Genomic DNA, 12,231 nt, shown 5'->3' with positions numbered 1-12,231 from the left:
TTTTAAGGCTACATACGCAAGTTTACATAAGTACAGCTGAAGCTTAAGGGGTCGCAACAATGTCTGGTAAGGATATGGCATCGGATAGCACCGATAAACAGAAGCCTCAACGATTCACCCGCAGCCAAGCTAACAACGAGCTCAACGCTAAAGATGGCGACGCTGCTGAGGCTAACGCTAATGACCTTAAACCATGCATCGGATAATATTGTAATTTGTAGCAGTAATTGACAAGAGGATGTCACAGATTTCCGACAAGCTGGATACAATCACAGCCAAGATCGAAAGCGAGGCTCAGCGACTAGACCAGGCCGAGCAGCGCATCTCTAACACAGAGGACTGTGTGATGGAGTTGGAGGCTAAAATAGCTAGCGCTGAAGAAAAGCTGGCTAGCATTACTAACCGACTGGACGAGCAAGAAGCAAGGAGCTGGAGGGGCAACATCAAAATTCTTAATGTGAAAGAAGGCGTGGAGGGGCCTTAACCCTTCTTCGAAACCTGGATACCGACGTCTTTGAACCTGGAGACAGCTAATGGCCGTATTACACTTGATAGATGTCACCGCCTCGGCTGCCGCCTCAAATCAAGCGCTCCCAGGCCGGTTATAATGAAGCTTAATTACTCTGCGGATAAAGTGAAGATTCTGGCCAGGAGCGCAGGTCGTAAGTTGGAATTCCAGGGAAACGCTATCTTTTTTCGTCAAGATTTCCCCCAAAATGTCACCCAGCAACGAAGAGCTTTCAATGATGTGTGCCAAAAGCTCATTGCCAAAAACATCAGATTCAAGATGAGATTCCCTGCGACGCTGGAGTTTACGTTCAACAGGAAGGAGTACTCTTTTGACAGTGCGCCAGCGGCTTCGGCCATTGTAGACGTGCTCGAGGAGGACATCTGTGAGTGACTGTACTTATTTGAGTTACCGTAATGCTTGCCTTACAATACTTTTTGGGAGTGAGTGAGTGCAGACATAGGAGACTATGATCGATACCCGGGAGTTCTTCATCTGCGCTTACAATTTGCGTTGCTTCCTCTCGGTATCCTGGAACCAAGTTTTGCTGATTTTTGTTAGGGTTTTTCCCCCCTTTGTTTGTGTGCTACGTTTGTTGTATGTCAATGAGTGCACGTTTTTTGCGCTCAAAACTGTGTGTTTACTAGTTGTGACATTGAGCTGACGTTTACTGTACTTTACAGTTGTGTTTCTGTGTATGGGGCTTGGCAAATTGAAATAAAAAACAAAATGACTTGAAAACGTCTGCTATTATGAGCGTTTTTCGCTTTATGTGAAGAAACAAATCAATCAAACTTTATTTATAAAGTGCTTTTTTTCGTGGAGGTTCATTAGGTAGAAAATGACTCTAAATGGCCTAAATTTAGAGTTTTCATTCTGATGCCAAACTTGAAAGACAATATTTGAAAGTACAGGCTCAGAGGATCATCAATTATCATTTATTTGTCAGATGATCTATGGCTATTCACATACACTCTTTCCATAAACGCTCTAATATCATCGGATGTATGGACAGATGAGCAGCATTTCTATTTCTCCGAGCTGCGAGTAGCTTCTCCACGGCAGCGCGCCGGGGTCACGTGACCCGACATCAGCTGGAGCCGCAATGAACAGAGTGAATGGTGTTTTGACTTCAGTTTGTTTGCATGTGTTTGGTTTATTATGACTTTAGGCACATCCCTGTTTCCACTTAACTGTCACGGTTTAAAGTAAAATGAAGAAAGAAATGGCCCAAAATGCAGACTGCAACAGAACGAGATTTAATATGTGCAAAAATCAAGAAACTGGCAAGAAACAAAAATAAAGCAGGAGCAACTGAAAACAGACATGAAGACAATGAACTGACCAAGAACAAGGGAAACACGGGGGTAAAAAATACATGAGGAAACGGGGCACAGGTGAAACACATTAGGGCGGGGCAGGCAATAACGAGAGGGAAGTCAAACAATACATCACAACAGACCAAAAAGACATGTCAAAATAAAACACCAAGGACATAAACACAAGAAAACAAACTAAAACAGGGCAACAGAAAGCAGACCATGACATTAACCTGTTATGTGACTCACCAGGAAACACATGGGGAAGATCAGACTTTTCATCAGAAGTGGACGAACGCGATTTGATTCTGGCACAAGTGGTGAGCTCCTGCTGCATTTCATCTTCAAACTGATTTGGAAACAAAAGGCTGTGGGAACAGTAAGAAGTCTATACATCACCAAGGCCGGATTTAAGTCAAATGGGCCCCGGGGCTAAAGTTTTTTCAGGGCCCCCCAGATACTCACTCAATCAATCAATATTTATTTATTTATATAGCACCTCAACAACATCTGTACTTATACTGTATGTCTGTTTGTTGGATTTCTCTCTCTCTCTACAATGAAAGGATAAATGAATGTTTTTTATTAAACATGCAGAAGTAACCTCTTAAACATACTAGTACTAAACATACATAGTAGGCTACTATTTAAAAAAAAAAAAAGAAGACAAATTTGTGAAAAACAAAACAGTTTAACATAATGACCCCATGTTCCTTATGGAAGAACCTTTGCTACTGCCATACCTGTGGGGGGACATATTTAAAAGGGGGGTCTGGAGGTCCTCCCACTGAGATTTTTATTTTATTTTAATGGTGCAATGGTCCAAAAGGTACAGATTTTTTTTTCCCAGTGTCAGCTCAATGAAAATGGCTCATACCTTGTTTAGAACTGGTTTAGACCCAGATTAGTCCTGGTTTAGTCTTGGTTTAGTCCTGGTTTAGACCTGGTTTAGTCTCAGGTAAAAAGTCATCTGATAAAGCCTTACATGTGAGTGAGTCTGACAGCCCGCACTGAGCACACATTTTTCTCCTTATGCCCAGGGGCCCTTCAACCTGCTGGGCCCCTGGGCTTAGCCTTTGTGAGCCCCTGCATAAATCCGGCCCTGCACATCCCGCACTTTCAGTCCGTTTTTACCGCGTAACAATATGCCTCATATTCACGGACATCGGACAGAAACAGTTGATTAATCAATCGTCAGCGTGAACATGCGAAAGGCTTTTCTCTCAGTGATTAACTGCAGTATCGCTCGTAAGCAGATCGAACAAGCCCCCACTGCACAGCCCCGAGCCCCCCCGAGAGGCTCAGCCTGTTCAGCATCAGTGCAGGGGCGGGGCTAACACAGGCAGCAGAGGGCGGGGCTCCACAGGGAGGACCAAAGGCACCGATAATAAATACTCTGAAGCACAAAAGTTGCCAACCTTGTTTAACTAAAGCTTAAACCCACTAACTCCACAGCACAATAAGCTCCAAATAGCCTATTACTTTTATTCAGAATATTCTCTTACATAACCCAAGTACAATGCAAGGTCATTTAGCTACTCTGTGTTTATTAAAAAAATCCTTGCACTGTTGATAGTACGGTCTCTCTCGGCGGTCAAAACAGATACACAATGGAATAACTTGTATTAGTACTTTGTAGGTACATAATGTAATACGACACTTAAGGTTAGGGTTAGAGTTATGTCTTATTACATTATGTACCTACAAATACATATTATTCCATTGTGTATCTAACCCATAGGTACAAGTTATTACACATTTTTACAGAGCACTTTACATTCTACTAAATTTAGTTATGTACAATATACGGTGATATTTTACACTATCAAGGGTCGTGTAAAATAAAGTGTTACCAACAATTTTAAACTGTTGTCGTGCAACCATGTTAAGTGGAATGTGATCTTCTTCTGTCACTTCCTGTCAGTGGCTTAAAATTCAAATTAAAATAACTTTTCTGCTCAACATTTCTTCATTAAAATTGCTGCTTCACTGAAAAAAATATAGAATTATGCAACTGGTGAACTTGCAACAGATGTTATCCTTCTAAGTAAGTCATATTTTCAAAAGTATTAAAACCTGTCATATGCACTTTAATGTAAAATGCCCATTTTAGCCCTTATTACCTTCTCATTTCAGTCTGTCTTCAGGGACATTTTTCTAATTTAAAGGTGTGGCTGTAGATTACCAATAATATACTGCCAGTTTTCTTTCACTTAAAGTTAGAGGCAACTTTGAATTTTTTTACACTAATCACAGCCTATTCTATTTGTGGCAAGAAAATGTGAATAATGAACAGAGTCAGTTTTATATTTATGGATTTATTTTGTTCACACGTTATATACAAAGATTTGCTCATTTTATTTTGCCAGTGGATTTACTTTTCCAAAATACATCTATGGAGAAACACTGAATCGACGCAAGAATATCAACGTATTGGGAAGATTTGGGAAGCATTTGTTACAGGTTAATTTTAGCCCAGAACCTGGAAATTGAAAAATTAGAGTCTCCCCTAAAACATCTGTCTGAACGAGGACAGACTCCAAAGCAGATGGAGACTGGAGAGGACCTCAGCTTCTATCACTGAGGACTGGACGAGTTCTTCATCACACACAGGAAGTCTGCTAGCCTCTCCCTCTACAGCTCCTCCCTCAGCACCTGTACAGCGCCTCCAGCTCCCCCCTCAGCCCCTCCCTCTCCCTCTGCAGCGCCTCCAGCTCCTCCCTCAGCCCCTCCCTCTCCCTCTGCAGCGCCTCCAGCTCCTCCCTCAGCCCCTCCCTCTCCCTCTACAGCGCCTCCAGCTCCTCCCTCAGCCCCTCCCTCTCCCTCTGAAGCTCTACAGCGCCTCCAGCTCCTCCCTCAGCCCCTCCCTCTCCCTCTGAAGCTCTACAGCGCCTCCAGCTCCTCCCTCAGCCCCTCCCTCTCCCTCTGAAGCTCTACAGCGTCTCCAGCTCCTCCCTCAGCCTCTCCTTCTCCCTCTACAGCGTCTCCAGCTCCTCCCTCAGCCCCTCCCTCTACCTCTGAAACTCTCCAGCGTCTCCAGCTCCTCCCTCAGCCCCTCCCTCAGCCCCTCCCTCTACCTCTGCAGCTCTACAGCGTCTCCAGCTCCTCCCTCAGCCCCTCCCTCTCCCTCTGCAGCTCTACAGCGTCTCCAGCTCCTCCCTCAGCCTCTCCTTCTCCCTCTGCAGCTCCGTGATGCAGCGCTGGTTGAGGCTGAGCCGGTGCTCCAGCCACTGCAGCAGTGGCCCGCTGACCGCTGCCATCTGACTGCACAGGTTCTTGGTGAAGACCGAGCCGTTGTGGATGCGTGTGACCGGGTCCAGGTGGGACAGGGCGTGGATCTTCCTGTAGGTGTCCTGCTCCTCCTGACACAGGATCCGGGGCAGCTCTACTGCCGAGTCCAGACAGGCCTGAGGGGCACACCACACACTTAATGCACTTCATCCAGTTTTACTGGGCCCTGAAGCAAAGGAAGAATCATGCAGAGCTTTGTTTTGTTACGTTTTAACCAAACAAGAGCAAGGAAAAAACACATGCTTTATTTTTCTTTCTTACAAATGACACAACCACTGTTACATTTATGAATAGCGTAAAGAAAACAAATAGTCCATATATATACAGTATTATATATACAGTGCCTAACAATAAGCATTCGTTAGGGATGTAACGATATTGCTGTTATCGCGGTAGTAAAAGTGCCTCGATATCGTCATGGCCGTGCTACGATATTAAAAAGGGCAGGTATCCATCAAAAAACAACAAGAATAAGCCGGCTCCCACGCGACAGCACACTGTGAACTACAGAGAACATGATCCTTTGTGCTGCGTCGCCACTAGAACCGCCATTGTTGAGCCAATAGTAGTGCACGCTGATGTGCGGATACTGATGAAAACACCCCCAATGTGGAGACTGTGCCAGCCCCCGCAGCTTTCGGTCAGATGTCTGGAAGCATTTAGGCTTCGCTGTGTCACCACACCTTAAAGAAGAGGATGGTGGACAGACAACGGACCAGGTGCAAGCACCGCCCTACGACAGCGCGATGTATCCCGGGAAACACGGGCAATGATGCTGAGCCTTAAACAGTCAGTCACACACTGGCATAAACATAGCCGGAGGCTGCAGTCAGAGTCTGCAGTCAGAGTCTGCAGTCAGAGTCGGCAGTCAGAGGCTGCAGTCAGAGGCTGCAGTCAGAGTCTGCAGTCAGAGTCTGCAGTCAGAGTCTGCAGTCAGAGTCGGCAGTCAGAGTCGGCAGTCAGAGTCGGCAGTCAGAGTCGGCAGTCAGAGTCGAGTCTGCAGTCAGAGTCTGCAGTCAGAGTCTGCAGTCAGAGTCTGCAGTCAGAGTCTGCAGTCAGAGTCGGCAGTCAGAGTCGGCAGTCAGAGTCTGCAGTCAGAGTCTGCAGTCAGAGTCTGCAGTCAGAGGGGGGGCTGGACAACACTGTCACAAGCATGGCTGTTGCTACTGACAACACAAGCAACACGCGTGTAACAGTAAATGAAGCCGAACTGTCTCCTCACATAAGGTGCTGAACCTGGCAGGTAAACGCAGTGAGCTGCCCCCTCCTCGGTGCAGTCACACGTGTTTTTCATCACAGTTCTACAGCCGAGGCCGGGCTGACCACCAAACAAAAACTACTCAGTCACCCTGTGCACACATGGAGTATTGCCACAGCCCTTGTGAGTTATGAACTGAGACAAAAGTCACTTTGGACACATTTGACAACCAACAATATCTCTCACTTCACCACTACAACAAATGATTGAAGATGAAGGCCACCATACTGAAGAATCCCTCTGGCAGATGCCAAGGAGAGGATGAAAAGTTTTTGCAGAGCAGTGCTTTGGATCCACACTTTCGGACCTTGCAACATCTTGGCAGCAGAGAGAGGGAAGACGTCTTTGAAAGAATAAAGTTGAAAACATCACAGATGCAACAGGTAAATATTTTTAACACTGTGCCTAAGGGAAATGTAATACAATGAAACAAAATTCTGAAATATGTCTTTTTATCATTTAAGAACCAGGACCATGATGTGCTGCCACAGAGCTCACATCCAGCACATCTGGACCACAGCAGTGAGAGCGTCATGCCTCCTCCTCCAGCAGGCCCTTGAGGACCTTACTACTTACTGTACAGGATCACTTGTTTCTCTGTCTGCCTGTCCTGTGGTGGAGAGACAATGCAGAGCAGTATCCCATTCTGTCCTCATTAGCAAAGACCTACCTGTGTGGAATTCTTTCCTTTTTTAAATCTAAGCTGCCCTCTAGTGGCTGCAGTGAGCATTCTGGTTATTTATTTAAAAATCCATAACTTCACAGAGGGACGGGCAAGAGACTGACATACTCAGAAACCCAGGTTCTACCCGGATTAAATCATCCGGCCCGCGGGACTTGTGTTTGAAACATGTGCAGTTGCAAGATGGCCGCCACGTCAACAAGTGTCATGTCTAGCGTTTTATTAAAAAGCTTTGTTTGTCAGCTTTAAAATGTTAATATACATTTTTTTCTTCAGTAATTTGCTGCTTCACTGATTATTACACACCACAGATGTTATCCACCTGACTGAGGATTAAAACCATACGCACCTTGCTGATGGCCTCCCGCGGCAGCACGTGGATGGGGATCTCCAGCCGCTCGTACTCCTGGCCCTTGGGCGTGGACTGGAAGCAGGTGTAGAGCACTCGGCCCGTGCGCGTGTTCTTGTCCTCGATGAAGCAGGAGAAGATGAGGCCCACGAAGCTCTGGTCCAACATCTGATACATGGCCTACAGCGCGGGGAGAGACACATTTTAACACTGAGATGCACAGAAGCTTCTCAACAAATAAACCTTGCCCGTTTCAGCCAGAACTACAGCTGAATGAGCTTTGAGCCAAAATCTTTATATTTATTTAAAGTCGAGACAGTTGAGCAATGCCATTTAGAGGACATTTAGATTTAATGCCAGTAGAAATGACATTTAGGCCTTAATTAAGACGCTTTTTATTGCCACGGAAAACCCTGACAAGTGAGGACACGCTGAGGAGTGCATAAGGTTTTACTGAAAGCACATTCCAAAACCATAGTGGGAATTATCAGTATTTTAAAATATACTTTTTAGTGAATACCATGTCCTTCAATGGTGCCGTGATAAAGCGTTGGAGCAGACAACGGTCCTGGGTATGTCTGTCTTCCTCCAATTGGGTAGAACACCGGGAGGCATCTGAAATAGATGCTCCTCTCAATGTGAAAGAGCAGCGGCTCTACTCCGAGCCCCGAGTGTTTTCACAGTCACTGCAGATTACAGACTACTCTTAACAGAGCAAAATGCTTTTCCGCGGTTACGCAATCTTTATCGGTGAATCGTTTAACCGTGGACACCCCTAGAATCAAGTTAAGAGCTGAAGAAAAAAGGTACGTTTTCGGTTGGACTTAAAAATTCTGAGTGACTCAGCCTGTCTAAGGTACAAGCGGGTGCAGCGACAGAGAAAGAGCGGTCACCTTGCTAGTAGGGATGTACCGATCCGATATTCAGTATCGGTAGCCGATCAGGCTTTTTTAGAGTATCGGATTGGATCGGATTTGATGACTGGACGGGTCCGATACAAGACGGCCGTGAATCTGCGGTCCTGAATCTGCAGCAGCTCCAGTCTGCAGGTTTACCGCACCGCCGCGCTCCGAGGGTTTATCACAGCACAGCGGTAAACCTGCAGATGGAGCCGCTGCAGATCCAGGACCGCAGATTCACGGCCTTCATGCTATCGCTAAGCTAGGACAATGAATTGATTTATTTGATTTGATTTATTCTTATTATTGTGTCTTTCACAGAAGTGCTCAGCTCTCGTGGGCTTACAAGACACATTTCAAAACAGAATTAAAACACATGCTTCTGAAAACCTTTCTAATTCAACCCCTTAACTCCCGCCTGAACTGAGAGCATTTTCTCCAGTTCAGCTTTACCCAAATGCTGTAGGCCAGTGTAACGCCTCATTTGAAAGCTAAGACCTACAAAACTCATCAAAATGGATCTTTTTCCTCATGTCATCAAATTTTTTCCATCTTTTTTGGGGGGGGTATTCAACTCATTGTGTAACTTTTTTGTAATGTTTTTTAATCAATTTTTTGTCATTTTTTTGTCATTTTTTTGTCAAAGTTTTCTCACTTTTTTGTCACATCTTCATCATTGTTTTCGTCTCAGTTTTGTTGCTATTTTCACAGCTTTTTTCTAGTTTAGTCTTTAGTGTTGTCTGCAGTGTCTTCCCCGCTGGGAAACTAACACAGGATTTTGGCAGTACATGAAAAACAATAAATAGAATATATAATAAAAGTAGTCTAATTGCAGCCATAAAAAGCTGTGTTTTGCTTCTTTTTTTGAAAGGAAATAATCATAATGTAGACAGTTCTGATTTTCATCACTGTAAATGTATAAGGCTGATTTAAACAGCATATTATCGCCTAAAAATACACCAGACTGCACTAAACTGATTCATTAAAATGTCCTGGGGAGGACTAGCTGTTGCTCTAACTTTCTAAGAGCATTTCCAACAAGAGAAGAAGTGTTATTAAGGAAGTATTATTCTGCAAAACGGTCTAAAACTTATTTTTAAAATAAAGCAATTCAAAGTAATATAAAACAGCTTCTGTTATGCAATCTGTACACAGCCTTTCATATGTCGACCTAGTGTGGCGTTCTCAGTGTTCTATAGGCTACCTATTATTTATGTGATGTTGCAGGATAAATGGAGCTTAACTAAACATGATTTCTGGAACACAAATTTTGCAACAACAAATTTGTTCAAACTCTTGCATAAAGGTGCGTCAAAGGAAGACGACTTCTTCAGAGTATCGTCTGCTCCTCAATATTAAAGCAGTACTAAGTAACTCTTCCCCCTAGAGGCCATAAGCACAACTGCAGGTGTAGTAGCAAGTAACGATTTTTTAACTTGTTAATTGTCTTGGAGAGTAAATACTACGTTGACAGAAAAGGCGAAGGGAGAGAGGGTTACTGTGCATCCAATTATACAACGGAAATATTTTTTTTCACTCAAACTTGGCTGTAAATACTGTTTAAAGTGACGTTAGCCCGCAGTTAGCTTACCCCGTTAGCATGCTAGCTTCTTCTTCGTGATTACATTAGTGTGTATTGCTTTCCGCACCGGGGGCAGTCAAGTTGCAAACATGGTTTTCTGTCCAGAGACACCAGGGGGCGATGAAAGACCCTCCAATCATCCCATAAACACTTGTATCACCCCCACAGGGACTACGGGGAGGATTTATTAAGGTAAATAAGTTACTTAGTACTGCTTTAAGGCTCATATTTAGGGCTGAAACAACTAATCGATTAATCGATAACTAATCGATTACTAATATAGTTGTCAACTATTCCAGTAATCGATTAATCGTTTTCTAGTAAACACAGACTAAAATTGAGCAAAAAAGACATGACAATTATGTATTTTGGATGAAAACCTACTTTGTTTTTTAAAGTGAGCGTCTGCAGTGTTTTGTACATCGTAAATTTCAGAAATATCTGTCTCTGTCTCGTCCAATCAAAGCAGAATTAGCACAAAGAGCCTCCCACAAACGTTTACTTTAAGTTTACTCCATCCACGCGTCCTCAAGCGGCGCCACTTTAGCTCTATGTGATAAAAAAATTGAAAAAAATACAATTTCCACGCACCTTTCACAGCCAAGCGATTAATCGATTAATCGTGAAAATAATCGGTCGATTAATCGATGATAAAATAATTGTTAGTTGCAGCCCTACTCATATTTCCTTATTACTAAAGCAAGTTGGAGTTTATTATTTGCATTTTCTCAATTCTCAACACTGTTAGTATTGATTTAGTATCGAGGACTCAGTTTGGCCGAGTACCTGAGTGCGCACGTCGACATGGGAGGGCCACACCGTGATGTGGGGGTGGGAGTGGTACCAGCCCACCACTCGCATGGGCCGGCCCGTGGAGTCGGCCAGCCGCTCCGCCTCAGTGCTGGCTGCAGACAGCTGCTCCGGGGAGATCTCTACACGGTCCTTCCGTTTGTCTGAACGTCTCAAGATGATGACCGAGTGCACGTGGACCACCCGGCTGGGCTCCAGCTCCCCGATACAGAGCCCCATCACCTGCACAGAGGGAGGGGGTGCAGTCACAGCGGGGCACAGGCCAGCGCCAGTCCATAAACCCTGGAGTCCAGTTCTTTAATGTCATTCTTCTAACCAACTGAGGTACAAATAGATCATCATCAAGCAGTGAGTCTAGGGCTGAAAAAAACTTTCAAAGTTGGACATTTTCTATGGGAATTTATTGGAATAAACAGAACGAACAAAACTAACAAAAGATTATTCTTAATTCTAATACTTTTGGCAATACACTGAAATGCTGTCTACTTTCCCAATCAATGCCGACATCACCACATCTGGCCACCAAGGCTTGAAGAGGAAGAGGCAATGTTTCGGATATGCAGCCAAGTTAACAAGAGCATTTCAGCGCTCAAATTGCCTCCTATACGTAACATGCCTTGCTCCGAGCTTGCAGCTGTTGTTATTGCCTTTATCTATTTATTTTCTTGAACTACGCACCCATTTGCACAACATAATGACATTTGACTATGAAAAGCTGAAATGCTACATAGTAAACGGCTGAAGGAGCAGCAGACCTCCTCTTTCTCCGTGCTGAGCGCGTGACTAATGCACACGAGGAAGGCGTCAGACTCCAGGTGACACGCGCTCACCGCCATCCCTCTGTCCAGGTCATCAAACAGTCCAACACAAGCTGTGGACAGAGACACGAGCCAAACGCGCTGCTAACGAGGCTAACAACAACAACAACTCCAAACAAACCGGTACTTCCGGGTTCTTCTTCTTCTTCTTCTTTCTGGCGGGCACATAGCGAGCAGCGGCGACACACGCCGCATGCTGCCCTCTACTGTATCGGAGTAATCAAAACATTTAATTCAAAACTGTTTGCAGTTGCAGGTATTCGTCAATATCACATTAGGGACCATTTCTGGCCAGCAAGATTGAAAGAAAAATGCAATATTCGAAAATTACAAGAACTGTGTCCGGGCTAAGGCCCAGCCAATCAGAGTCAGCCTTTCAGTCATAGAGCGCTACAGTCCCGCCCTAACCTTAACCCTGTGGAGAAGCTCCTTGAAGCAGAGGACCCTGATTAAATATGATTATAATATATAGTATAAATGTAAAGTCGACTAAATTTGTCTAAATTTACATGCAATTCTAATCGAAGAGTTGACGAGAATCTTTCTCGACTAAAATCAAATAACATTTTCGTCAAAAGACTAAGACTAAAACTAAATTAAAGCATGTTGTTAACATTAACTTAACACAGACCGCCCCTGTCCGGTGGCGCCGAGGGCTGGTTAAATACAGAGGACACACTTACAGTTCTCACTTACACACGTACAGTTCATGAAT

At 44.3% G+C, this 12,231-nt stretch overlaps 1 protein-coding gene across 1 annotated transcript; it reads right to left on the bottom strand.

Annotated features, from left to right (window-relative positions):
• Positions 1–4,142: 4,142 nt before the first annotated feature.
• brcc3 (BRCA1/BRCA2-containing complex, subunit 3) lies at positions 4,143–11,667 on the bottom strand. The gene is made up of 5 exons (XM_079581005.1): positions 11,454–11,667; positions 10,675–10,920; positions 7,408–7,587; positions 4,905–5,234; positions 4,143–4,459 (listed from the first exon to the last, which is right to left on the bottom strand). The coding sequence occupies exons 1-4, from the start codon at positions 11,532–11,534 to the stop codon at positions 4,965–4,967; spliced, it is 777 nt and encodes a 258-aa protein (XP_079437131.1). The 5' UTR covers positions 11,535–11,667; the 3' UTR covers positions 4,143–4,459; positions 4,905–4,964.
• Between the last annotated feature and the right edge of the window lie 564 nt (positions 11,668–12,231).

This window comes from Gobius niger (genome assembly GCF_951799975.1).
Source record: "Gobius niger genome assembly, chromosome: 22".
Taxonomy (NCBI): domain Eukaryota; kingdom Metazoa; phylum Chordata; class Actinopteri; order Gobiiformes; family Gobiidae; genus Gobius; species Gobius niger.
The sequence above is the reverse complement of the archived record's forward strand: the minus strand, read 5'-3'. Positions and strand labels throughout refer to the sequence as shown.